Source organism: Manis pentadactyla, chromosome 14, assembly GCF_030020395.1.
Source record: "Manis pentadactyla isolate mManPen7 chromosome 14, mManPen7.hap1, whole genome shotgun sequence".
Lineage (NCBI taxonomy): Eukaryota > Metazoa > Chordata > Mammalia > Pholidota > Manidae > Manis > Manis pentadactyla.
The window spans coordinates 29,090,901-29,118,553 of NC_080032.1; the positions used below are offsets into that span (position 1 = coordinate 29,090,901).

At 53.6% G+C, this 27,653-nt stretch overlaps 1 protein-coding gene across 6 annotated transcripts; it reads left to right on the top strand.

The window, feature by feature from the left end:
* The first annotated feature begins 270 nt into the window (after positions 1–270).
* Positions 271–27,473, top strand: DHX37 (DEAH-box helicase 37). 6 transcript variants are annotated; one of them, XM_036921796.2, is made up of 27 exons: positions 272–471; positions 1,761–1,930; positions 3,224–3,336; positions 4,762–5,098; positions 7,008–7,156; positions 8,331–8,423; positions 9,830–9,926; positions 10,819–10,932; positions 13,112–13,213; positions 13,467–13,581; positions 15,728–15,823; positions 16,035–16,117; positions 16,735–16,879; positions 17,449–17,525; positions 17,863–18,095; positions 19,449–19,560; positions 20,815–20,921; positions 21,047–21,235; positions 21,954–22,078; positions 22,167–22,283; positions 23,452–23,624; positions 24,240–24,354; positions 24,476–24,613; positions 24,817–24,911; positions 25,005–25,078; positions 26,383–26,480; positions 26,635–27,473. In XM_036921796.2, the coding sequence occupies exons 1-27, from the start codon at positions 366–368 to the stop codon at positions 26,718–26,720; spliced, it is 3,459 nt and encodes a 1,152-aa protein (XP_036777691.2). In that variant the 5' UTR covers positions 272–365; the 3' UTR covers positions 26,721–27,473. The 6 variants fall into 6 exon arrangements, 5 of the variants coding, with proteins under 5 accessions (XP_057347312.1, XP_036777691.2, XP_036777692.2 ...); XM_036921797.2 differs by having other exon boundaries at positions 4,765–5,098; XR_008993572.1 differs by lacking the exon at positions 24,817–24,911 and having other exon boundaries at positions 271–471; positions 26,635–26,766.
* Positions 27,474–27,653: the final 180 nt, after the last annotated feature.

A 27,653-nucleotide genomic window follows, 5' to 3' on the forward strand; every position in this document is an offset into this window, starting at 1 on the left:
CACTCCCACTCCCAAGTAGCCAAGCTACTATTAAAAGATGACAAAACACTGCCAGCCCCAAGGAGCCAAGATACTAAGTAGACTTACAGGTAGTCTACACCAACTGTGAACTAGAGCTCTTAAACTCGGGCCTCTGCTGGCCCCCTAAGTCTCCGCCCCCGTCTCTAGATTGGCCCCGCCTCCCTGCGTGGCCCTGCCTTCCCGCATGGCCCCGCCCCCGCCCCCAGAGGGCTTGTTAGTCCCGGCTCTCGCGAGAGGACAGCCCGGAAGTCTCTCTGCAGACTGGTGGGCTGGGAGCTCACGTGGCCTGGGTTTCAGGGTGCTGCGTGCCGGCAGCCGTGGGACCTATACTGAACCGGGGCGCCATGGGGAAGCTGCGCCGGCGATACAACGTCAAAGGGCGCCAGCAGGCGGCCCCCGACCCCTCGAAGGGCGCCCCCGAGCCGCCCCCCGTGCAGCTGGAACTAGAGGGTAAGGCGTCCTGGACTGCGGCTGGGTTTCGGAGAAGGGGCGGACCGGGGCCTCGCTGGCAGGGTTGACCTTTGGGGGCCGGGGGCTCCCAGAATGTGCCCTGCCTCCGCGACTCTGGGGCGGGAGGACCGGAGAGGAACCGCTTCTCAGATGATCCAAAAGAGGAGGGACGGTGACAGTTTAGTTTTCACAGTGAATTTGGGACAATCCCCGGGGTTTCACCCGCATGGGGTCCAGCCCTAGTATAGTAGCAATTGGGAATTTGGGCAAGAAAGTAAGGTAAACCCATCCAGTCCAATGACTTCAATTACGATCTCTAAATTTGTATTTTCAGCCCAGACTTGACTGCTCAGCTCCAGGCTGCTTGACATTCTGCTCAGATTCCTCCTTTTTTAGCAGGAGCACCTACTTGCTATGTGTCAGGCACTATTTTAGGAAACATAACAGAAGAGGAGATGTTTTAAAAATCCCTCCCCTGCTGAGCTTAGATGACCTTGGGAGGAGACAGGCAAAGATAAATATGCAAAATTTAATATAACATAATATATAATACATAATAAAGTATAACTCTGAGAACTATAGAATGGATAGCTTGTAGTGCAGTATAGCTTAAAATTGTCTCGTTCTTCTTAATGAGGGTCACCTATCTTTCCTACACTTTGTAACATAAATGAAGAAGTACAAAGTCTGAACAGTTCATGAGAGTCAGGCACTGCCCCTACAGAGCACTGAAGCAAGAGCGCCAGCATTAGATGTCAGGCAGAAACAGGGGCTCCCTAGAGTCCCTCCTCCCCTAAGGGCTGGAGTAGACTGAGCTGAAGACTAACATAGCTGAATTTTGGTCTAGGTGGTATACTTTCAAGCTATAACATTTAAAAGTGGATATGACACAAAGTCAGTACTTAGTCCACTGCACACTCTTAGGAGAACATCATAGTATTAATACGAAAATAGTTTTGACCTCACAGTCCCACTGAAAGCAGGACCACACTTGGAGGGAAGCACTGTCACAGCTTGTACCCCCTTTCTGGTGCTCACCATCCTCTCCTCGCGTGCCTAGGATGGAGGTTCCCCAGGCTATGGAGGAGTCTGACCCTCCACAGGTGCTGAGTGGATGGATGAGTTGAGAGAACCTATGGCTTGCGGTACACAGGCGACTCAAGTGTGGGGCAGGAGGGCCCGTGGGAGCCATTCCAATGGAAAAGGACATTAATGCAGAATTTTGAGTATCCAAGCATCGGCACTCTCTGGCCTCTGGACCTGTGGGTCAGGCAAGTGTGTCTTTCCAGAAAGGGGCCTGCTGAAAGGAGTTGATGCGAGCAATGCACTAGTTCTGCTGGGGAAGAAGAAAAAGAAGACTAAAGCCCCTCCTCCATCAAAGAAGGAGAAGAAGCCTCTGACCAAGAAAGAGCGGAAAACACTGCAGAAAATCTTAGAACAGAAGGAGAAAAAGATCCAGGTACACCTGCTCTGTCAGGGTCTGTGCAGCTCTCCAGACTGGGGAGCACTGGGGGGGTCTGTGTCCCCGGACTTGATCTCAGAAGCAGGACTGTCCAGTAGAACTTGGAGATTGAGGGACATATTTTGTGTGCACAGTCCTGTACAGTAATCGCTAGATGAGTGTGGTCAAGGAATTGATTTTTAATGTGATTTACTTTTAATTAAAATCAAATGGCCACATGTGACTAGCAGCCCCCATCTCTGACACACAGCCCAGAACCTTTAAACCCTTCCTGAGCTTGCTGCTTGGGGCTCTGGCAGTCTGGGATGGGCCCAGGTTTGTGAAGGCCGAATATTCATTAAACCAGGAGTCAGATGATCAATAGGCTCATCTTTTTTCTTCACCCCTAATCATTTGGTGTTATTAACTTTATTTTGGAGAATCTCAACCTTTTTTCCTTAGGGTTTTTTTTATTTTTTAAGGAAAAATTTTGAGATGGATAATTCAAACATACACAAAAGTGGAGAAAATAGCATGATAGACTCCCATGTAGCTGTCACCAGCCCTGGCAGTTATCAGCCTATGGTTGACCTTGGACCATCTCTACTGCTGGTCACTTTCCCACCTCCTGGATCAAAGCCAGGTGGCATAAATCTGTATTTGTTTCTTGTGGCTGCCAAAACAAAGGATCACAAACTGGGTGTCTTAGAACAACAGAAATTTATTCTGTCATAGCTCTGGAGGCCAGAATCAAAGTGTCAGCAGTGCCGTGCTCCCACTGAAAGTTCTAGGGGAGGTTCCTTCCTGCCTCTTCCAGATTGGGGGCTCCAGACAGTACTTGGCTGGGGCCACATTACTCTACCTCTGCCTCTGTCTTCATGTGGCCTTCTCCTCTGTGTGTGTCTCACAAGGTCACTTGACTTTGATCTGGGACCCACCTGGATGATACAGGATCTCATCTCAAGATCCTTAATTTCATGACATCTGCAAAGACCCTTCAGAATGGCCTTCAGGGGATTTGGTGTCCCTTCTATGGGCATCCAGATAGTCACTCAACTATTACATGGCACAGTGATGCAGAGAGAGCCTTGTTTATCTGACCCCAGAGTCCATAAGGGGGTAAAAAGCCACCCAGCTTCACACATTGTTGGCATGAGAATGCCATGCAGCAATGCAATTGCAGTTTGATCTCCAGTTTAAAAAGATTGTCGGTGTTAATGGTGCTGAAATTTGATGTAGAGTCCCCTTTCCCTTTTGGAGAGAGGGTTGTGATGCCAGCTATCTTAACAACACACTTGTTTCCTTCCCCAGCGAGCAGAGATGCTGCAGAAATTGAGTGAAGTCCAAGTTTCGGAAGCTGAGATGAGACTTTTCTACACCACATCCAAGCTGGGCACAGGGGACCACATGTACCACACCAAAGAGTGAGATGGCCAGCCCCCTCTGATACCCATCCTTCTGCCGGGGCCCCTGGGGAAGGGCTCCCAGGTTACAGAGCCTCCCAGGGGTTGAGTGTTTGCAGTGGCCTGCATGCTAACATGCTTCTAGCGTGTAGAGGCCCAGTACTGCTAAACACTGGTGCATGGGATGGCAGAGTTTGTTACTCCAGCAACGTCAGTGCTTTCCTGCAACATGGAGTCCTGCATTATATATAGGTTCTTCCAGCTTTTGCACAGATGATTTGGCTAGAAATTACCATTGGGTGCTCAAGGATTAGATTTGGCCCACTGGCAAGTTTTGGTTGAATCCTGTACTGCTTTTAAGGCATTCTGACCTTTGGCCAATGTGTTTAGTCTTGTAGGGCTGCTGTAACAAATTACTACAAACTGTTGCCTTCAAATGAGGAAGTTTACTCAATGTTTCTGGAGGCCACAACCATGGCCTTCAAGGTGTCAACACGGTTGGTTCCCTCTGGAGGCTGGACAGTCTGTTCCATGCCTCTTTCCCAGCAGCTCGTGGTGGCCAGCAGCCCTTGGCATCCTTGGCTTCTATGTGCATCACTCCTGTCTCTGTCTCTACTGTCACATAGCATTCTCCCTGCATGGCTCTGTGTCTGCCAAGGCTTCTCTGTGTGTCTGTGTCTGTTTCCTCTTCTCTGAGGACACCATTGGATTTAGGACCTACCCTAATACAGTATGGTCTCCTTTTTACTTAATTAAATCTGCAAAAACCCTGTTTCCAAATAAGATCACATTCTGAATCTCTGGTGGACATAAATTTTTGGGAGACATTATTCAACCCAGTACAGCCAACATTTAAGATCTAGATTTCATGTTAAAATCCAGGTTCCCACCTGGTCTTGAGCAATTGGAAGGTCTGGCCATACTCACTGGCATTCCCATGAGCAGAGGTCAGCAGACCCATGGACAGAGCCGGTGTGCTCCTCCTCACCGAGGCCCCACACTTGCTCCTGTCTTACCCCCAGCCTACTCCCTGTAAATACTGCTGTGCATTTAATGACTGCTGAGTGCAAACTGTGTCCCAGGCTCTCCTCTAGGCTCTGGGAATAAAACAATGCACAAAAATAAAGTAATAAATAAGCTCCCTTTAAGACTTACATGGTAATAGTGGGGTGATAGACAGCAAAACATACATGTGTAGTGCTGGTAAGTACCGAGCGCAAAGTACAGCAGGGACTAGAGGTGGAGAAAGTTGGGAGAGGTGTTAGGCTACAGTCAGGGTAAGTCTGATAGGTGGCATTTAGTGAAGGGAAGAAGCTGTCTCCAGGGAGCAGGGGCAGCAGGTGCACAGGCCCTGAGGTGGGAAGGGGTGTGACCTCTGAGTTCTGGCCTCTACCAGTGGTCAGTGGGGAGGCCCCAGCCTTTGGGCCTGACTCCCAGCTCTCCCAGCAGGAAGTCTGATGAGATGGCAGCCCAGGGTCAGAAGATCAGTAGCCTCAGTGGGGCCCACCGCAAGCGCCGCCACCAGGAGGCAGAAGAGGAGGAGTCCGAGTCCTCAGTGGAGTTGGAACCTGAACCTGACGAGGCCTCAGCTGCTGAGCAGCAGGAGGGTGCCACCGGGACACTACCAGCTCCACCCGGGGCCAGGGGTGGGAGCCCTGTGCCCAGCAGTCAGCCCTCTCCTGCCAGGACTCCTGTGGCCCCTCCCGCAGCAGCATCCGCCCGAGCCAAGCCTCTGGTGAAGCACGCCGTCTTCATCCCTGTGCACCGCTCTCCTGAAATGCAGGTAAGCCACTCGATATTTGTAATAAGAACTCAGGCTGGCAGGGAGAGGATGTCCTGTGATTTGGGCAGGCAGTGTCACCTCCCACTCCTCGGTGTCCTTGTCTGGAAAAGGGAAATAACTACCTACCTGGTAGGGCTGCTACAGAGACGGGGAACAGGTGTATGTGAGGATGTGTGTGCTCAGTCCCAGCATGGTCCGGGCTGTCGGGGTGGGTGTTGGCTGTTTTATCACCATCACTCGCAGCCTCTGACCATGGGCCCTGGACAGGTGGCCATGCATCCAGACGAGCGTGGGCTACACAGTCAGTTGATCTAAAGTGGAGCAGTGGCTCCACCGCTGTCGAGCCCATTGCTGGGCCTTGTTGCCGCCTTCTGTGAGTGAGGGCTCTGTCCTACTTAGGTGCTCCACCTCTCTGTGCCTTGGTTTCCTCATCCGGTTGGATGAGGGTCTCACTGCTTGTCATGGCGACAAGAGGATCTGGGGATATGCAGTCCAGAAGCCACAGGAGGCCCGGGAAACCTTGAGGTGATGCCGTTAGCAACTCACCTCAGTGGGTGGAAGGTGTTGGTGACATCAGGAATGCCAGGAGGTCCCTGAGCCCAGGGCCTGGCCCTTTGTGGACAGTGACTATTCCATTCATCCACACATCTCCACTGAATGTGTGCCATGGCCAGGCCACAGGAAATGCAGTGACCTGCAACCTGTGGAGCTCTCCATCCAGCAGGATGACCACTCGCTGTCATGAACGGGGGCAGAGTCATGGAGGCAGAGACCGGGTACCATGAGGCTCATCAGGGCAGGAGTCCAGGGGAGATCTCAGGGTCCAGCAGAGGCTGAGTAGGGGGGCCAACCCATACTGAGGGCCACACGTGCAAAGGCCCTGCCACTGGAGGCCGCTCAGGTCCTAGAGCGGCTGTTTCATACCAAGAATTTGGTTGTGGAAACAGATGCCTTCTGTGGTTCTTCCACATACGTATTCCTAAACCATTTTATTACTTTGGATAAGATTTGCCTGCTTTGATCGATGGCATGATGTCATTTTTTGTCATCACTATAACGTCCTCCTTTGTGTGGACAGAGCACAGTCTAAACATGCTCTTGCTGGCATTTGGGTCGTAGCTCCTTGCATCACCCTCACTGTATTAAGCACTCTTGCCTTTGTCATGCACACGCATGCAAGTCTTTCTCTTGGGTGGACTTTGCAGACTGAAGGTCACAGCATCAGTGAGAAGACCTGTGCAGCTGATTTTTCCCCCTAAAAATACAAATAGAATGGAATAGAATAGAAATAGAACACAATGGGATTTTTTAAATTAGCATGTTAGCATGCTTCACACATAACAAAGCTAAGCAGTACTTCACAAAATTCCTCCAGCATATGATATATGTGTGAGCATGCATCCATGTGCGTACTGTGTCACAATATAAAAAGTTCTCTTTCTGTGGGTTGTAGGGGAAAAGGGTTGAAGGTCACTCACTGCTCCAGGAACATACCTCGAAGAGGAGGCTCACACATTCTTGACTTTGATAAAATGAGCTGCAGATTATTTATAGAAGTGCTTGTGCCATGAATGTCGACTCCCTCCAGCAGTAGCTGAGAGCCCCCACATCTCGGAGGGGATCCTGCACCAGCCCAGCTGTCCCCGAGGACATCAGGTCCCACACTCCCAAGGACCTGGGCCTTGGCTCTCCGCCCCCTTCCCCAGGCATCAAGGCTTCCATTTACCAACAGGTGCACCTGTTTCCCCATGGCTGGGTGCCGTTCATGTTCCAGCTGCCACCTTTATAGAAATCATGTCACCCTACATGGTTTTGTTTTGTCTGAGTGGGGTCCCCTTATTCCCTCTGCCATTCTGCAGCCCCCAGCCCCCACCCCGATTCTCTGAGTGCTGGCTTCCTCTCTCGCCAGGAAGAACGGCTAAAGCTCCCGATTCTCTCTGAAGAACAAGCAATCATGGAGGCAGTGGCCGAGCACCCCATCGTCATTGTATGTGGAGAGACTGGCAGCGGGAAGACCACACAGGTGCCCCAGTTTCTCTACGAAGCAGGCTACAGCAGGTGGGGGCTGGCCCCAGGGTCCTCCACAGGCCCTTCGGGTGACAGTGATATGGTTCCCAAAAGTCGTTGTGGGCATGGACTCCCAATCTGATCCTGGCTCTCTTGCCATTTACATGCTGTGTGACTTTGGGCAAACTGACTTCTCTGAGCCTCAGTTTCCTCAGCTGTGAGATGGGGATAATCATTGCACCTTCTTCACAGAGTTGCCATGTGGATGAAATGGGGGAATCCATGTAAAACACTTACATCAGCCCCGGCATGTGGGACAGTGTGTTTACTCACGTCGCCTCCTGTTGGCAATTTTGACTCGTGTCTCAGTGGTCCTCAAGACCACCCCCAGTTCAGTGTTTGCTGGGAAGACTCAGAAGACCCAACATGTAGTTGTATTTGCTGCTGTGATTTATTACAGTGGAAGGACATAGAACACAGTCAACAAAGGGTAGAGGCCCATGGAGTGCAGGGTAGGGACCAGCTCAGCTTGCAGAGCCCCCTCCCAGGGGAGTCACACAGGACACGAATTCCCCAGGCACGGGTTGTGACAGCACGTGTGAAGTGTTGTCTGCCAGGAAGTGCACCAGGGACTCAGTACCCAGGGTGTTGATTGAGGTCACCCAGGGCCCTCTGCCTGACACCTACCCCCAAATCCCAGGTGCCCAGAAGGAAAGCCAGGGGGTCAGCATAAATCACATGCACTAACAGTCCAGACCCAGTGAACCACCCTTACCCATTAGCATGTAGTGGAAGCCCTCCCAAAATCCAGCATCCCGCATGCCATGCCAGCCAAGGACGAATCCTACAAACAGGCCTTTGTAGGGAGGGCATCTCGGGCCTGCCTGGTTAACGCTTTTCTGCAGAGCCCAGAACGCAGCCACTTCCCCCTTGATGGGTTGTGTCTGGTGGGTCCAGCTGCACCTCCAAGTTGCAGGCCAGGTCCACCCAGGCCTCGTTCCTGTTCACCTGGCTTCCATGTCCCCATGACTATTAGACTGTCCCCTGTGCTCACCTGTGGGCTGTCCTTTTGCCATTAACTGATGCTGCAGTGCCTGCCTGTGCTCATGCCCCATTGTCCCTGCTGAGGGCCACTCTGCACAGTGCATCCTGATGGGGAACACATGTGGCATTGGGACAGACAGTGGCCCTGTACTGCTGATGCATCATCTTCTCCCTCCTCCAGTGATAGCAGCATCATTGGCGTCACGGAGCCCCGCCGAGTGGCCGCCATGGCCATGTCCCAGCGAGTGGCCAAGGAGATGAATCTGTCACAGCGGTGAGGGCCCTGCCTCCTGTTGTGGGGGTGGGGGTGTTCCTCTCATCATACCCAGGTGCCAGCTGATCAGGAGGAGCTGCATACTTTGTGGGTGCTCGTCCATCCCAAGGTTTCTGGATGGGATATAAGCATAGGGGTCTCCTTGTCAGAGAAGGCTTCCCACATGCCAGACAGCAGGACCCTCCTGGGCAGGGGGCCAGGGAGCAGGGACAAGCCAACCAGGCTCTTGGGCTCACTTCATATGGTGCGCTGAGGGGACAAATGGCCCTTATCAGGGCTCAAGAGCAGAGCAGTAAGTGGCCAAATCCAGGGAGGCAGTGATAGTATTCAGCAGCACCAAGTTCCTTAGGCAAAGGTCCTAAATAGAAATCCTCCATGAGCAGCAAAACAAAGCAAATAGGGCCTTGCTTGACAATGGCTTGAATCAGTGTTCATAACGCAGATGCTCGGGCCTCAGCCCAGACTGTGGAGTCCAAGTCTGAAGGGGAGGCCCGTCCAGTGTGGCCTAAAAGTCAGAAAGCATGGATGGCTATAGAGAGTCAGGTTCATCTCTCCCGTTCTCAGGTGCTCACTGAGCACCACTCACTGTGTGCCCTGCCTGTACCAGGCTCAGGACATGTTGGTGGGAAAGACAGGGGCAAGGCACCCTGGGGATGGTGGGCAAGGGGGTGAGGTTTGTTCTGTTGGCATGTTAGGTGGGCCTTCTGCTGCATGTTTCCCAAGGATCCTCCTAGACAGTTCTAGGCACAGACAAACAACTAGTTCTGTCTCTGTTTCTCTGTCTGACCTGTACATAAACAGGGACATGCTATTCTCTCCTTCCTGTGTCTTCCTTGTTCTATTTAGTAGTATTTCTTGAAAATAATAATACATACAAAGCTGCCCTTTTGTAATCCTTTTTAAAACTTTTTCTTGGGAAAACTTCAAGCATACACGAAAGTAGAAAGATAAGTATAATATGCCCCATGTATCCAATATCCAGTTTGAGTAATTGTCAACCTGTGATGCAGTTTGTTCCATCTGTACACCTGCCGTTGTTTGAAAGCCAGTCTCAGATGCTTTGCCATTTCATCCCCAGTATCTCACTGTGTGGGACTGGAAAACCCATTCTGCATTATTTTTTTAAAAACAAGGACTCTTTAAAGCATAATTCCAATACCCTCATCATAACTAAGAAATGTGTAACCCTGGAGTGTCCCTCAGTCTGTGCTGGCTCCTAAGGAGTGTCCAGGTGGGTCCCCACTGGAAAAGGAAATTGGGTTGGATAGATGTCTGGGCCTTGTTGGAGCAGCTGGTGGGCCCTGCCCTTGGTCACCTGCCCACCTTGGAGTGACCACAGGGCTACAGCTCCAACCAACTGCAGCTCTGGTAACTCACCTGCCCTGAGCCGAAGTGTGTCCCTACAGGGTCATTTCCTATCAAATCCGGTATGAGGGAAACGTGACCGAGGAGACCAGAGTCAAGTTCATGACAGATGGTGTCTTGCTTAAGGAAATCCAGAAGGTGGGTTACTTGTCTTGTCTCACATAGCAAGGCCAGAAGCGTGGAAATAGGGAGTTAGGAATTCATTCCGGGTGTAAGCAGCTGGCAAGCCAGCTGTCAGCAAAGCAGTATGTACCACCATGCTGCTGTGTGACCTCCAGTGAGTAACTTAACCTCTCTGAGCCTTCATTTCTTGGTCTGCAAGCTGGTACCTTCTTCATACAATTGTTTTGAAGCAAATATTATATAATGCATGAGAGCACCTTAGCATAATGCCCAGTAGGTGCTCATTAACTGCAAACACATTTTTATTATGATCTGTTTCACAGGCTTTGTGCATTAGCCAGGTGCATTCTGCTCCTCACTGGCTGTGAGATACACACCTGGGCAGGGGTCTCTGGGGAGGGCAGAGGTGACTCCTGTCTCCTCTGCCTCGAGACCAGCCAGGATCACTGAGAAGGTGGCTGTGCATGTGGTTTGGGTCTGATGGCCCCTTTCGGTACGGCATGCACGGTCTGACTGCCCTTGATCCCACCTGACTTCTCATTTCTGTTTCCTATCTTCCCTCCCCACCCACAGGCATCTGCATTTGGTAGCTCAACTCCAGTAAATAGTAGCTGCCCTTTTTATAGCACTTTCTTTGCCAGGCCCAGGCCCCATTCTGTGCACTTTACAGATAGTAAATGTCATCAAAATGTCACCATGGTCCTTTGAGTTGGTCCTGTTGTCCATTTTACAGATGAAACAGGCACAGGGAGGTAGAGTAGCCTGCCCAAGGTCACAGACCAGGATCCCCCAGACTGAGTGCTCCAGGATCCTTGCCTGCCATCAGAGTGGCCCCTTGGGTGGGCATTCTGGGGTATGAAGTAATCCTGGACTGGTAAGCCTCACCCCACTGACCTCCCCTCCTCAGGACTTCCTGCTGCTGAAATACAAAGTGGTGATCATCGATGAAGCCCATGAGAGGAGTGTGTACACGGACATCCTCATCGGCCTCCTGTCCCGTATTGTCTCACTCCGGGCAAAGGTAGAGCAGAAGGTGGGGTGCCAAGGAGCCCCTGAGTCCTGAGGTCAAGGCTTCTGCCACCCAGTCAGGAGTGTGGGCTCCCTTGGACCCCATCTGTCTGCACCTGAAGCTGCTGCTACTATGGGAGGGTCTCCCAAGGTCAGGGTCCCCCCAGGCCCAGTGCCAGGGCCGTGGGTCTTGGTGCAAACAGCCTATGATTCCGCCCTGTTGGTATCCTGGGTCCAGCCTCACAAACTGTTACCTTTCCCTCCGTCTAAAACAAGAAGCTCAAGCCAGGAGTTGATGGCCAGCTGGGCCCTACCAGAGCTGGCTTAAGAACACCAGCCAGGTCTTTGGAATTTGCAGAGCAGGGGCTGCCCAGCGTAGCTTCAGCTTCTCCTTCGTCTTCCTGCCCCACCCTGGTTAGGCACTGCTGGGTCGAGGGATGCTGCCCTGGGGTGAGAGGCTCCATGGAGCAGTCCAGGCCCCCAATCCTGCCTGAAGTGACACTTTACCATGCTAAATTCTTGTAAGTGAAGAACATTAGCCAAACAGATACCAGTTCTGTGTGTGCCGGGTGCCAGACCTTCAGGCACTTGCTAGTGAACAGGATAACAGTTTCTGCTGTCTGGGGGCTTCCATTTCAATGAGGCAGCTGGCAGTAAGCAAACTCAGAAAGTATGAGCTGGTGATGGATAAAGCCAGGGAGGAGGGATGCCCGGGAGAAGTGTGGGAAGGCCAATGGTGAGAGATGACCTACCCGGAAAGTAGACCTGTGAGGGGGACTGGAGGAAGTGAGGGAGCAAGTTGTGCCTGTGGGCTGAGGAGATTCTAAGCAGAGGGAATAGCAGGTGCAAAGGCCCTGGCAGAAACTGGCCTGCTATCTTTTTTCAAAAGAGCTATACACTGTGTAATTGATTGCTTATAGAGCACAACTTCAGCAGATTTTAGCATATTCAGAGCTATACTACCATCACCACAATCAATTCTGGAACATTTTCATCACCCTGAAAAGAAACTCTACACCTCTTAGCCGTCACCCCCAGTCTGCCTATGCTCCCCCATTTCAGAGTACCTGGGAGTCTGCTTTCTGTCCATGGATTTACCTGTTGGGGACATCTCACATCAGTGGGCTCCCTGTTTCTGGCTCCTTTCACTCAGCCTCATGTTTTGGAGGCTCCTCCACATTGTAGTGTGTGTTGGTGCCGCATTCCTTTTTATGGCCGAATGACATCCCACTGTGCCCTCGAACCACATTTCACATACCCACTGTCTGTTGAAGGACTTTGGCATTGTTTCCACTTTTTGGCTATCATGGACATTTGTACAGGTTTCTGGGTAGATACATTTCGTTTCTCTTGGGCCTGTGCCTGAGGGCAGAACTGCCGGGTCACCCGGGAGCATGATGTTTAACCATTTGCACTGTCTGCCAGCCTGTTTTCCACTGCGGCTGCTCCATTTTACATTCCCGCTAGCAGTGCCCAAAAGTTCCCATTTTCCATGTCCTCACCGACATTTGTTTTTTCTCATTTTCTCAGTCCCGGCCATCATGGTGGGGTGAAGAGGTGTCCCACTGTGGCCTTGCCTTGTGGCCTTTGAGGGCCCTCAGGGAGCCTGGGGTGGCTGAGCAGAGCAGGCGCGGCGGGGAGAAGCAGGCGATGGGCTCAGGAGGCACTGGTGGGTGACGGCGTCCTACACGGGGCCTTTGACCTGTGCTCTGCCGCTCACCTTGGCTTCTCCACCAGAGGCACGCTGAATAGGCTTTAGCTTCTGGGTTTGGGGTTTCCTAGCCTCAGAAGACGGCACCCGAGGGTTTGAGAGCAGCGCCCACCGTGAGGCACAGGAGGCACTGCTGAGGGGCTGGAAACTGGGCACCCCCCACGTGCTCAGGAGTCAGTGCACTCCCCCCAGAATTTGGGGACAAATGACTGCTGTGACTTTGGCTTGTGTGCGCCCTGGGCTCAGCCCTCCTGCCGCCTATTATACCATTAGAGCTTAACATAGGGGATTTTAAGGACTCCTCTTAACCAGCCATTGCCTCGGAGAGGTGGGCCCCACTGTCAGCTCATGTTTCTGGGATCTTTGGCAACCAGACGGGGCCAAGGGGTTGGGGACTGGAGGGAGGCCAAGAGGGCAGAAGTCTCCCCACTCTGCCGGTTCAGCCCAGGTGGCTGTGGTCTCTGAGCCTGTCGTCCCACAGAGGCACCTGCCACTGAAGCTGCTCATCATGTCGGCCACGCTGCGGGTGGAGGACTTCACCCAGAACCAGCGACTCTTCGCCAACCCACCCCCTGTCATCAAGGTGAGGCACAGGACAGCATCTCTGGGTGGCCAGTAAAGCGGGGCCCGCTGTCACCTTTGACATAGCAAGGGTGCCATGGCAGCACAGGGTCCTCTGGAGAGACCTTGCTGCGCTCTGTGGGGGTTAGGGTGTTGGAGAGGGCTAAGAAAGTGTTAGTGCCAAGCAGAGGTCCTCCACCAGAAGGTTCAGGAAAGGGGGAGGCTGCGCCAGGCTACAGCTCACACCCCCATGCCACCCTGGGCTTCTTCCACAGGTTGAGTCCAGGCAGTTCCCAGTGACAGTGCATTTCAACAAGCGGACACCACTGGATGACTACAGTGGCGAGTGTTTCCGGAAGGTCTGCAAGATCCACCGCATGCTGCCTGCAGGTGAGGCCAGGGAGCAGGCAGTGTGGGCACCTTGTGTGCCTCGGTTTTCTTGCTCAACCTGCAGTGTTCACACTGTCCATGGGATCATAAGGCTCCAGTGACTAACGTGGGTGGGGTTCTGCCCATGCCTTCTTCCCATGCCTAGTAAGAGCAGCCCCCAGTGGCACTTGGTCAGTTCCTTACCCAGTGGTACTTAAATTGTCTTGACCTTTTCTGGGTGAATAAATTATGTTCAAAAGAAACAATATCAACAGAAACCAGCTTCACCTACCAGAAACAAGAAGACTGCACAGAGTATGGTTAGGACAGCTGCAGTGGCCCCCAGCCATAGACCTTTGTCTTCTGAGGCTGAACCTGAGGCCCGCCTTCTCTGCTAGAAAGGTAGAGAGCTGTACAGGCTCCTGTCTCTGTAGCATGTCCTGCAGGAGGCCCTGGACTCAGCTGTTTGATGGGCCTCCTTATTCAGGGGTTCCCACCTTGTCTTTGGGAGATGGAGCAGGTGGTGAGGAGATGGCGGGAGGAGTCCAGGGAGGGCATGAGGCCCAGGAGGGAGCTTGCAGCAAGCGCTGGCATGGCCCAGGGCTGGGGGCGGCAGGCAAGCACCCTGCTCAGCATAGCTGCTTCTCCACTGGTCGCTCCTGTTCTCTGGCTCATCACTGCTCCGGCCCCTGCTCCCTGCTGTCTGCTCCGCAGTCAACCCACCTCGCTGCCCCAGGACACTGTGCTGCCTTGCAGCCTTGTGTCTGCAAGCTCCAGGGCCACCTGGTGCCAGCTGTCTTCTGCCTCCTTGTGAGCTCTTTTTCCCTCTTTCTGATGCTTCCCCTTAGACATTCCACTCAGAATGATGGCCCTCATATCCCCTCCCCTCTGTCTCTGCAGAAGGAGGGGTACCTTGTCCCTCCTCCTGCCTTGCCTGCCACCTCCCCCATCTCTCCAGGGGTCTTGTGCCCTGGTTTCTCTTCCTGTCCCCCTGCTCCTTTCTGCTGGTATGTGGGTGCTGTCAGACACAGTCTTTGGGAAGCCCTTTACAGCTCCTAGCAATGCCCTCCCCTCTGCCTTGGCCTCCTTGAACAAATTCTGTGTCCTCAGCCCCCAGGTTCCACCTGCCCCCCACTCAGTGTGGCTTCTGTCCGCACAACTAAACGTGTCTTGCCGGGGACACTGTACCTCTTTCCGCTCTTGTGGAAAGCTCTTGCTTGGTTTCTTGGCAGCATTAGATAGCATGATGGCCCCACCACCTCTCTGCGGTGTCACCTCCCCTGTGGCCCTCTCTGTCTCATCTGTCACTCTTCTGCTGCCTTCTCCTTAAATGTCATTGTTCCTTGGGGTTCTTTCCTGGGCTCTTTTCCCACATGACACCCTCTCCCCAGGCAGCCATGGCCACTCCTGGCTTCAACTTACATTGTTTGCTTTTCTTTTCTTTTTTTTTTTTTGTGGTTAAATATACATAACATTTACTCTTCTATTCAGGTTTAAGTGTACAATTCAGCAGCATTTAGTACACTGACATTGCTGTGTAGCCAACACCACCATCCACCTCCAGGCCTCTTTCATTTTCCTAAACAAAAACTCTGTCCCCACTGAATACCCAGTCCTTCCCTCCCCAACACCTGGCCCTGACCATCCTACTTTCTGCATCCATGGGTTTATTCAGGCATTTCTTAGAAGTGGGATCATGCGGTACATGTCCTTCTGTGTCTGGCTGCTTTCACTGAGCATAACGTTTTCAAGGTGCGTGCATGGTGTAGAGTGTGTCAGAGCTTCAGGCCCTCGTAAGGATGAATCGTCTCTCACTGTGTCTATGGACCGCTGTCTGTTGATCTGCTCACTGGCTGGTGGACTCTGGGCTGCCTCCACCTTGTGGCTGTTGTGAATCACGCTGCTGTGAGCGTTTGTCCAGTCCTCTCCTGTTCTCTCCAGCCTGTGCCCCAAGTGGAACTGCCTCGTGGCATGGAGACTCCATTTAGCTCCCACATCCCAGTGCCCTGAGGTTCAGGGTGGCTGGCCCTGCTGGCCAGGTCTCTGCAGTGCCAGCTTGGTGGCTCTTCCTCACACCCACCCCTCAGCAGGCAGGCTGGTGGTTGTGGCTCCATCAGTCTTCACTGCATGAGTGAACGGGTAATGGGGCACCTTGTGCATTCCGCAGGCGGAATCCTGGTGTTCCTGACAGGGCAGGCAGAGGTGCACACACTGTGCCGCAGGCTGAGGAGGACCTTCCCACCCACCAGGCTCAAGCCACCAGGTAACCCCAGCTGCTGGGCTGCTCAAGAACACACTTTGCCCCCAGAGGCCAGGGCAGTCAGCCTGGGCTCCAGAGCCTCCCTCTGCTGCCCTCCCGTCCCCCCAGTAAATGCTGTGGATGCAGCGATCTTACCCCAAACAGGGAAGAGCAGTCCAGATGACCTGCCCTGAACACAAGGTGTCCCCCTCCCCAAGCTGCTCGTGTCTTCCAGAAAATGAAGATCAGGAAGATTCAGTAGAAGAAACTCGGAAGTTTAAGAAGTCCCGGAGGAGAGCCAAGAAGGCACAGGCAGTGGTATGTAGTGGCCCTGAAGATACCTTGTCTGTGTGGAGGCCGCAGCCCCATGTGGCCGTGTCAGTGGAAATTTAATGAAAATGAAGTGAAATAAAAATTCAGTTCCTCAGTCACATTAGACATATTTTAGGTACTCGGTAGCTACTTGGGGCAGCACAGATCTAGAACATTCCTGCCATGGAGGAGAGTCCTGTTGGATGGTGCTACTCCAGCGCCATTGACAACTTTTATGGTTCTCTGTGCTGTGGGCCATGAGGAAGCTTCCGGAAAGCAGAGCCCTGAGCACCTGAGCACGGCCCGTAAGGATCCCCTACGAGGGCAGGCGGGACAAGGCAAGGGACCCCTTGGTGCAGTCGAGTGATTACTGCCCTCCTACCACGTTACAGCACCCGGTGGCCTTCTGAGTGCTTCTTGTATGTTAACTAAGTCCTTGCAGCAGCCCTGAGAACAAAGTCCTATGATTGTAGGAAGAGGTCGCGTGACCTGCCTGAGGTCGTGTGGCTCACAGGTGGGGGTGCTGGGCCTTGTGCTTGAGTGCACCTGTGTTTCCTGCTGGTGATGGGTCTCTCCACCCAGGGTCGCCTGCAGCCCTTGGCCTAATGTCTTGTTCACTGTAGACATTGCCCCAGATCAGTCTGGACAACTATTCCGTGCTGCCAGTGGGTGAAGGCGACGAGGACAGGGAGGCAGAGGTGGATGAGGAGGACGGAGCCCTGGACTCCGACCTGGACCTGGACCTGGGGGACAGTGGAGCAGGTGGAGGTGTGGCCTTGGTAGGGCCTGCTGCAGCCAGGCTGAGATCTCTGTCCCACACGGCTGGCCCTGAGGCTGGCGGTGTGACCCCAAGTGTGTGCTCCTCGCTGGTGCTGAGCCTCAGCATTGCCAGGGTTCTGGCTGCTTCATCCCTGCTGCCTGAGCTCCTAGAATTGTACTGCCTGGCATAAATCAGACCCTCAGTATTTGTTGTATTGATGGTAGTGGTGGTGTCACCCCTGGCTCAGCTTTGCTGGGTGGCCCCTGCCCAGGCCTTATGGCTTAGCCCAAGGGTACCCCCAGCAAGCTGTAGGGCCCGTGGCCAGGCTCATGAGAGGAAGAGAGTCTGCAGCATGGGGGATGCTCCCAACCCAGGGCAGGGCAGTGGGGTGGGGACAGCCTTTGGTCACTTCTCTAGGACACCCCGGGGTGCCCACCTGCTGTGCTGGTCATGAGGGTTAAGCCCCTGGCAGTGGGGCTGGCATAGGGACCTGTCCAGCAGGTAGTAGGGGCTGGGCGTCCTGAATTTGGCTCTGCCCAGGCCTTTGAGGGTGCCAGCACGCCTCTACTTCCTGCAGGTGAGCAGCCAGACACCTCGCTGCCCCTGCATGTGCTCCCACTCTACTCTCTGCTGGCCCCAGAGAAGCAAGCACAGGTAACGGGCTGAGGGCGGGTGCCAGGCTCAGGGTGCCCACCTCATCTCCTAAGGGCATCAGGAGGGGGCAGGGCAGGCCCTGGGTCTTCCTTCCCATCACCTGTTTGATCAGCACCCCCAGAGTTTTGCAAGGGCATTGGTAACTCCCTGGAGAATAGAAACACTTCCTGCTTAGGAGCGCTGTGGCTGCAACCCTGCAGAGGCCTTGTCCGTCTCATCACCTCCCAGGCACCGCCCAGCCTGGCTGAATTTTCTCTGATTAAGAGAAATTCCTACAACTCTATCCCACAAATTCTATACTGATTCTGATGTTTTCTTGCCACCCCCATTATCCTAGGTCTTTCAACCTCCCCCGAAGGGGACACGGCTGTGTGTTGTGGCCACCAATGTGGCTGAGACATCCCTCACCATCCCAGGCATCAAGTACGTGGTGGACTGTGGGAAGGTGAAGAAAAGGCACTACGACCGTGTCACTGGCGTGTCCTCCTTCCGCGTCACCTGGGTCTCCCAGGCCTCGGCCGATCAGCGGGCGGGCAGAGCAGGTCGGACAGAGCCTGGCCACTGCTACAGGTGGGGCTCCTGGGTGCCCCTCATTTGACACTGGGGCTGCTCTGCAGTGGCCACTGCTGAGGGTCAAGGAAAGGGGGTCCCCTCCCCTGTGTGCAATGGACCCTGTGTCCTTGGGGTGCTCCAAAACCCTTGTTGGCTCTCAAATGCTCATATTGCTCACTGAAGTCAGGCTCTATCCTTAGCTGCTTTGTTTTTATCTTATTAACAGCTTTATGGAGATACAATTCCTATACTATAAAATTTACCATTTTGGAATGAAGTTCCTGTGGTTTGGTGTGTTCAGAGCTGTGCATTCAGTTTTCAGATGTTCTCATCACCCCAAAGGAAACCCTGTGTGCATGAGGCAGCTCTCCCCGTTTCCCCTCCCCCAGTGTCACACCCACCATCTGCTTCTGTCTATGGAGTTGCCGCTTCTGGACATTTCCTATCAGTGAGGTCACACACTATGGGGCCTTGTGTCTGGCTTCAGGTCTTCAAGGTTTGTCCATGTTGTGACCTCTGTGTCAGCACTTCACTTCTTTCAAGGTCAAGTCTTATTCCATTGTGTGGATGGACCACACCGTGTTTATCGTGGTCTGTTGATCATTTAGGTTGTTCCCACATTCTGGCCTTGTGAATAGTGCCACATCTGTGTACAGGCATCTGCTTAAACATCAGTTTCTGTGTCTCTTGGGTCTGTACCCAGGAGTGGTGTTGCTGGACCATGTGGTCCCTCTGTGTTTAACCTTCCGGGAACTGCCAGGCTGTCTTCCACAGTGGCTGCCCCATTTTATAGCCCCACTCACCTTGCGGGGGGTTCCTGTTTCTCCACATACTTGCCAACACTTGTTATTTTTTTATTAGTGGGAGTGTGACGTGTCACTGTGTTTGCCTCATGGCTAATGACACTGAGCATCTTTTCACATGCGTTTTGGCCATTTGTGTATGTTCTTTGGGTAAATGTGTACCAGATTTTTTGCTTATTTTTCCAGTGAGGTTGTCTTCTTATCATTGAGTTGAAAGTATTCTGTATATAATGTAGATATTAGATCCTTATCAGAGGTATTATTGGCAGACTTTTTCCCAATTTGTGTTCTGTTATGTCTTTAGTAACTTTATTGCTGTTCTTTTCAACATTGTTTTAAATTACAAAAAAAAAAGTTGAGAAACTACACAAAGATAGTAAGAGATGAGAGAAGTGAAAACACTGCGTGCTGTGTCCCAGCGAGGCACCGCTCTTCTGCCCTCGTTTCACAGGTGAGGAAAATGAGGCAGGAAGTAGCCGTGTAAAGATTCAGTGCCCAGGTGGTTTGGCTGAGTTTCTTTTTATTTACTTATTTGTATTTTTTACTATTGGTGGTTCTCTCTACTCAGGCTCTACTCATCTGCGGTTTTTGGGGACTTTGAGCAGTTTCCTCCTCCTGAAATCACCCGGAGGCCCGTTGAAGACTTGATCCTCCAGATGAAAGCTCTCAACATTGAAAAGGTCATTCGCAGCCCTCAGCCCTGCCCTCTGCCTGAGCATTGTGTCTGGCCGCTTGACGGGGTGGCCACAGTCTGTCTTGGGCCAGCTCCCTTCCCCAAGTCCATCAGGAGCCAAGCCCATGGAGCTTGCCCAGCCACCTGGTGGGCTCTCCCAGGACATTGCACTAGCACGTGCTCCTGGGACCCCTGCTTCCCCAGGGCTGTGCCCCTGGAACCCCTAGAGGATGGCTGCCCAGGATGGAAGCCATGCAGATGGAGGGCTCACCCCGCATGGAGGTCAGTCACCTGTAGCTCACACGGCTGACTCTGCCCTCTGACTGGGCAGCACTGTCCTCCCTTAGCCCCATCCAGGGGTCGCTGCCTCTCCTGCTCCAGGAGGGTTGGTGCTGGCAGAGAGAGACCAGGCCCGTGAGCAGTCACTCCCTGTCCACTCTCCCCATGCCCCATACAGCTGTAAATGAGCTTCTGTGTCTGGATTTGCCCACTTTGGACATTTCATGTGAACTCAGGATATTTGTCCTGTGGCATCTGGCTTCTTTCACTTAGCCGAATGTTTCCAAGGTGCGTCCATCCATGTCCTGGCACGTGTCAGTGCTGCTTTCGTTTTCGCAGCTGGATCGTGTTCCACTGGCAACAGACCGTATTCTTTTTGGTGGCTCATCTGTCAGTGGACGCTTGGGTTGTTTCCACCTTTGGCTATTGTGAATAGGAGTGTGCTAGGAACGAGAGGCCCAGGGCTGTGAGCACACTTGTTTTGAGCTGTTCCCTCTTTCCAAGGTGCTGCTGTCCCTGAGCGCAGTCCCCGAGGGCCCTGGCCATTTGGCTGTGTGGGCACTCCCTCCTGTTTGCTCATGTGCTTACTCCCTGGTCGTCTGGGGCCCCTTCTGGCTGATGGTGCTCAGTGGAGGCTGAGCCCATGTTCCATGCTTCCCTCCATCTCTAGTGCCAGGAAGCCTTTGCACACACTGGCCATGCAGTAAATGCACCCCTTGGGTGGTCAATCTGTGCTTTGGTGTGAGTGGACCGTGTGAATAAATGAAGGAAGGAGGCTTTGGGGTTCCCCTGGCACATACATCTTGACTGCTGGGGCTGCTTTATGAGCATCCAGGCCCCCGTGCTCTGGGTGGTGAGTGGTGCTCAAAGGACAGGCAGTAGGAACCCATCCTCCTGCCAGCCTGGCCTTGCTGCCTCTTGGGGTCACCATGCTTGCTTCTCTGCATTCACTCTGTCTCCTGCCCTTCTGCCCGGGTCCTAGGTCTTCAACTTCCCCTTTCCCACTCCGCCCTCCCTGGAGGCCCTTATTGCAGCCGAGGAGCTGTTGGTTGCGCTGGGTGCCCTGCAAGCACCCCAGAAAGCAGAAAGGTAGGGCAGGGTGGGTTGGGGAGCTGGGGGGCCCATCCCCCACCCTCCCCTCTCTGGAGCCAATGTGAGCACCTGGGCCTCAGCCTCCCCATGGAGCCCCTCCCACCACAGGCCTCCATCCCCAGGGTGAAGCAGCTGCAGAGGTCCCGGCTGAGCTGTCCCATCACCGAGCTGGGCAGGACCATGGCCACATTCCCCGTGGCACCTCGCTATGCCAAGATGCTGGCGCTGAGCAGGCAACACAGCTGCCTGCCCTACGCCATCACCATTGTGGCTGCCATGACAGTCCGGGAGCTGTTTGAGGAGTTGGACAGGTGCGCTCGGGGGCTGGGCATTCAGGGGCTGCCGTGGGCTGAGAGGTGACCTCATGCAAGGACCTAGTCCTCCCTGAGCTGTCAGTGCTCTGACCTCTACAGAACTCTGTTTCTCTAAAACTCCTCGAGCGGCGCTGGGGTCAAGGCTCAGAGGCATAGTGGCTAGGAGCCCAGACTCTGGGCCGTGGGGGCCGTCGGGGTTCAAACTTACCTCTGCCATTTCTGAGCTGTGTGGCCTTGGGAAAATGACTTCATCCCTCTGTGCTTTATCTTCTGCATCTGGAAAATAGGGATGAGATGTTAATAATAAGTGAGTCATTGTGCCTGAACTGCATGTCAGTACAATTTCCAGGTTTGAGAACCACCAGAATAATTCACTTACCCAGGCCACACTTGGTGAATATCATTACAGCCATTTCAGCATTTTTTCTTATATTTATAGGCAGTGTAGCAGTGTACAGTGTTAATTATTATATTTCTTTATAATCACCTCTAGACATGGGATTGCTGGGTTAGGAGGCATGCACATGTTTAATCTTGTTGGCTGTTGGTGGTGAATTTTGAACCTAAGACCTTAATTGTGTTAATCAGTGGCCCCAACCATGTGTTCTCTTTGCCCCTGAGCCTCAGAGCTTTGCCCTAGTTAACAAAGGGGTTCCCTACCTCTGCAGCCCTGAGGGCACCAGGGCAGTAGCCTGAGTGGTATGTGTGTTTGCAGACCAGCCGCCAGTGATGAGGAGCTTGCCAAGCTGAAGGGCAAGCGGGCCCGGGTGGCCCAGATGAAGAGGATCTGGGCGGGGCGAGGCGCTTCTCTGAAATTGGGAGACATCATGGTGCTGCTCGGTGTGTGCCCCAGCAGGGAAGGGGGTGGGTGCCACACGGGCCAGGGGGTGGGCAGAGAGTGAGTGCATTCCCTGTCCCTTGTCCTCAGGTGCTGTGGGGGCCTGTGAGTACTCTGGCTGCTCACCCCAGTTCTGCGAGGCCAATGGGCTGCGGTACAAGGCCATGATGGAAATCCGGCGCCTACGGGGCCAGCTGACCACCGCAGGTGTGGCCTCCCAGCCAGCCTCCAGGGGCTCCCCAGGTCATTGAGCGGCATCCAGCAGAGAACATGACCCGTTCAGCATTTAAAATTGTTTTGAACAATGTTATCCAAGTACAGTTGATTCCCATTATTCACGGACTTCATGTTTGGAAATTGACCTACTTGATAAAATTTACTTGTAAGCCCAAAATTGCTACTTGTCCCTTACGTGGTCCTCCTTGGACATGCAGGAGAAGAGTAGTGACGGAGTGGGTGAGCAGAGCATGCTCGCCCATCGTGTTGCCTCTCGGCCTCACCTTTTCTGTGGTGGCGTCCCTCTTGTCACTCTCCATGCCTGCCTCTGGCCTGACTAGCTGTTATCTGCACCTCCTGCCCAGTGGCCCTGGGGACCCCCATGGCCTCATCCTGGGGTTCCCTGCTCCTTTGCACCACGGCCAGCTGTGGAAGGGCCTCCTGGTGGGAGTTTGGTCTCCAACAGCAGAGACCAGACCTGTTTGAAGCCACATCAGGCAGGATGTGGGAGGTGGGAGCTCCTGGTGGGCACGGGGGTCGGTGGGCCTCCTGGGTCCTGTGCTGGTTCTTGCTTCTGTCTTCCTATTTCTCTCCTTCCTTCCTTCCCTTTTAAATTAAGCAGTGTATGTTTCATTGAGGGTTTTATAAAGAAGACAGGAGGTTTAAGTACATTGCAAACCTCAGACGAAAAACATCCACTCTTTTTCCTCCTCCCTGGTCTCACCCCTTGTTTCTCCCTGCCACTGAACCCACAGCAGCAGGGCCCAAACCCCCTGGCCCCAGGTATCCCCAGGGTTTCTGACCCTTCTTGTGCAGAGGAGTGAGCCCTGCCTTGAGTTCACACCTGGGTTCAGCACAGGTGTCGTTCCCTTCAGCGGCACTGGCAGGAGCTCAGGAGGAGACACGGGCCCCCTGTCATGCATACGCAGGACAGCCAGCCCTCTGGCCTCTCCTGGGAAGGCACCACCCTTTACCGAGGCTGATGGTCAGACCTTTCTGAGCTGCTCTCTCTGCCCCTCACAGAGGAGCCAGGGTCGTCCTGAGGAGGAGCAGAAAGTGGGCGTGGGGTAGGGAGCATCCACGTGTTCAGGGGCCAGGGCAGGGCCAGCCCAGACCTTACTGCCATTGCCTGCCATCCTCACACTGCCTCTCCCTGCAGTCAATGCTGTGTGCCCCGAGGCTGGGGTCTTTGTGGACCCCAAGATGCAGCCGCCTTCCGAGAGCCAGGTGACCTACCTGCGGCAGATTGTGGCAGCCGGCCTGGGTGACCACCTTGCCCGCAGGGTCCAGAGCGAGGATCTGCTGGATGACAAGTGGAGAAATGCCTACAAGGTCAGGCATTGGCCCAGGGATGGCAGGGGTCACTGCACCAGGGCTCCCCTCCACCCACCATCCTGTCCTGCCAGTCTGGGCACTCGTCATACCCAGCGAGTGGCAGCTAGGGAACTCTTGGGGTCTGGGTTGGCCAGTCCTCCTGAGTCCTGGGGACAGTTCAGTTTCATCTTTCCTTGGATGCTGGCTTCACTGCCAACTTTATTTTTATAACAGCCTGATTGAGATAGAGGTCACCTGCCATGCTATTCACTGCTTTAAAGTACACAGTTGAGTGTTTCTCAGTATTCACTGAGTTGTGTAACCATCACAGTCAATTTTAGGTCAATTTTAAAACATCTTCATCTCCCAGAAAAGCAGCCCTTAGCAGTTGCTCCCTTTCTCTCCTAATCTCTGGACTCCGCACATCTCCATGGAATGTTCTGTTCTGGGCATGTCATATTAGTGGGACATGTGGCCTTTAGTGTCTGGCCCCTCTCAGCATCCTGTTTTTGAGGTTCACCCATGTTCTAGCATGTGCCAGCACACACATCAGAATACCATTCCATCCTTCAGATGCACCACATGCGTATGTCCATTCACCAGTTAGTGACACACTCTTCTTTCTTTATGCAGACCCCTCTCCTCGATGACCCTGTCTTCATCCACCCCAGTTCCATCCTTTTCAGAGAACTCCCCGACTTTGTGGTCTACCAGGAAATTGTGGAGACCACCAAGATGTACATGAAAGGTAGCAAAGCTGGTGGCCAGCCTTCTGCCTGTTGCCCTGAGGCTCTGGTCAGCTGTGTCTCCGGGAGCCCCTCCTGGCAGCGTGCCTGCATGACCCCGGTCCTTGTCTCCCGGGCTCCCAGGCGTCTCAGCCATGGAGGTCCAGTGGATCCCAGTCTTGCTGCCCTCATACTGCCAGTTCGAGAAGCCCCTGGACGAGCCGCCCCCCGCCTACTGCCCTGACAAGGGGCGGGTGCTGTGTCACCGGACCAGTGTGTTCTGTAAGTCGGTTGACTTCTAGGGGCCTGGCCCTCCTGCCCACCTTGGGCTTCATGGACGTGTGCTTCCATGCCCTCGGCATCTAGGAAGTGTGTGTATCTCAGGTGGTATCACTACAGGCTTCCTGCCCCTTAGGGCTCAGGGACGGGACTAGTGGCCTGTGGGGAACTGTCCCAGGCCCTGGTCATCTGCTCCTGCCCCCCAGATCGCATTGGCTGGCCACTCCCTGCAGTCCAGGTGGATTTTCCAGAGGGCATTGACTGTTACAAGCATTTTGCCCGGGCCCTGCTGGAAGGGCAGGTAGGCAGTCTGGCGGCTCCCTTAACTCCTTCCTCTGTTCCCTGGCAGGAGACAAGCCCTGAGTCCCTCACCCATTCTGTGGTCTCTCCTCAGGTCTTCCCCAAGCTGGCCTCGCACCGGGGCTGTTTGCTGTCTAGCCCCAGCACGATGCTGAAAACATGGGCCAGGTACAGCCTTTCCCCAAAGCATCAGGGTGGCAGGTGGTGGTGGAGGGAGCTGCTATTAGTGTCCTGGGGTGACTAATGACCATCAACCAAGTGGCTTGAAACAACAGAAATTTATTTTTCACAGCTCAGGAGGCCAGAAGTTGGAAATCAAGGTGTGGGGAGGGCCACGCTCCCTCTGAATGCTCTAGGCAAGGACCCTGCCTGCCTCCTCCAGCTCCTGGTGGCTCTAGGCATTCCTTGGCTTGTGGCTGCATCCCTCCCATCTCTACTTCTTTCTCCACATGGTCATCCGCTTTGTCTCTGTGTCCTCTCTTCTAATAAGGACACCAATCATTGGCTTCAGGGCCCACCCAAAGCTAGTATGACTTCATCTTAGTTAATTATATTTGCAAAGATCCTCTTTCCAATAAGTCACATTCTGAAGTTCTGGATGGACATGGACTTTTGGGTAGACCTCAACCCATTATAGAGCTGCCAGGTATCAGCAGCAAGTGTCCAGCACACCTGTAACCTTGGGGGCCTCCTGCCCACTGAGCACAGACCCACCCTGCATCCCAGGCCCCTGCTTTGCTTGCTTTCTACCCATAGCCCAGTCCCAGGAAGACTGGAATCCTAGACAGTACAGGGGGCTCAGGGCTTAGGAAGCAGGCAGGCACGGGTACACACAGAGCAGCATTTCCCACCACTCGGGATGGGGGCATGGAGCCAGGCACCCTCTTGCCAACCAAGTCATTCACCCAGCAGATGACTGAGCATGTGCTCTGTGCCAGGCATGTTTTAGGGCTGGGATCTAAGCATCACCCCATCCCATAAGGAAACCCCAGTGCAAGGAGCCTGACTCCAAACAGAACATGACTAGCATACATGGCAGGTGATGACTCAGCTTATGAAGAGACAAAGCGGGACAGTGGGATGAGGCATCTGGTGAGGTGGGGTTGTTCAGGAGAACATGGCTCAGCAGACTGTGTGAGCCAGGCCAAAATCTGGAGGAAAGTTCTAGGTGGGATGAGCAGCATGTACAGAAGCAGCCTGGGTGGGCATGGGCTCAAGGAATGTGAGGAAGGCCAGGGAGGGCAGATCAGAGGCAGCAAAGATACAAGCTGTGGGAGGAGATGGCATCAGAGAGGTACTGAGGTCTAGATCTGTGCGGCTAACATCCCCAGCATGGTGAAGGGACACCCTTCAGCCTCCTGGGCAGAGCTGTCTTGCAGTGATGCCCACCTGCTCTCATGGCTCCTGGGCAGACCAGACAGTGAACATTGTGGTTGTTGTATTGTGCCCCATGACCTGTATCCCACCCACAGGCTGCAGCCCAGGACAGAGAGTCTCCTGAGAGCCCTTGTTGCCAAGAAAGCCGACTGCCGAGACACCTTGCTGGCTACTTGGAAGAAAAACCCCAAATGTGAGTTTGACCAGGACAGGTGCCCCATGGCCAAGGATTTAGGAGTGGATGGGATCCCACTGTGGTAACCCAGGGTTGGCAGGAGTATCTGCCCTGCAGCAGGCAGCTGGGCATAGAACCATTGTGACACCATCTTCCCTCCTGCCTCCTGCAGACCTGCTGGCTGAGTACTGCGAGTGGCTCCCACAGGCCATGCACACTGACATCGGGAAAGCCTGGCCCCCCACTTCTGACCTCTGACCCAAAGCCTGGCTGCAGGGCCAAGGACCAGTCTGGGTACCAAGGGGGCTGGCAGTGGCCAGTTTCTAGCATGACCACATCGTCTGGACTGCTCCCAGGAGTCATGTGAAGATCTGGAAACCTTCATTCATCTTGGCCTGATTCTGGGCACAGCTTCTGCCACCCTGGGCAGCCTAAACCCACGGGTGACTTTTGTAACTATTTGTTACGTGGTGGGTAATGGTTTTATATCACATGCCAGACTGCTTTTCAGCATAATCAGTGGACTACATTATAGTCCCTTGTGGAGCAGCAGGGCAAGAGGGAGTGACCACAGGCCCTTCCTGTGCCCCCTTCCCAGCAGGGCTGTGAGTCCTCCCTGCAGCAAGGGAGGACCCCAGGTCCCACGCCACCTCCTGTGGAGTGGAGCCGCTCCCCCACACCAGTGGGCACCCACCTGCAGGCTATAGTAAATCTTGACTGTGAGAGCAACTACATGCCGAGTCTGTTCAGTCCACCTCTCCAGTCTCTAAGCATAGATGTGGTCTTGAGGACATTCTTCCCCCACATACATATGCATAATGGAAACTAACTAGTCTGGGTGACGTTCACCAGCGTGATTATGATGATCACCCAGCACTGGGAGCCTGCGGGGATGGTTGATTTCCTCCCACATTTACTTGGGTATTTTCCCTAATCAGTTTGTGCTAATTCTGTAATATAAATGTATAAAGTCCATAATACAAATGCATAAATAAAACAACGTTATACATGTTTAATATTCCAAAATTACTCACTTTCTCCACAGCCTGGCCACTAATCCCAGTGTGCCCCCAAACTAGGTCTGCCCTACTGTCTCTCCCTACCTCCAGGCCATCTGCAGTTTCTGTACGCTTAACCTCCAGAATGTATCCAGAGGCCCACATGCTCTGCACCTCTGCTGCCCACTACCCC

What these genes read in the sequence shown, in the direction of transcription:
- DHX37 (XM_036921796.2), top strand. Translation starts at nt 366, where the DNA reads ATGGGGAAGCTGCGCCGGCGATACAACGTCAAAGGGCGCCAGCAGGCG. An exon ending in CACCAGGCTCAAGCCACCAG is followed by an intron (nt 15,824 to 16,034) that starts GTAACCCCAGCT and finishes CGTGTCTTCCAG; the next exon opens with AAAATGAAGATCAGGAAGAT. An exon ending in TCACCGGACCAGTGTGTTCT is followed by an intron (nt 24,614 to 24,816) that starts GTAAGTCGGTTG and finishes CCTGCCCCCCAG; the next exon opens with ATCGCATTGGCTGGCCACTC.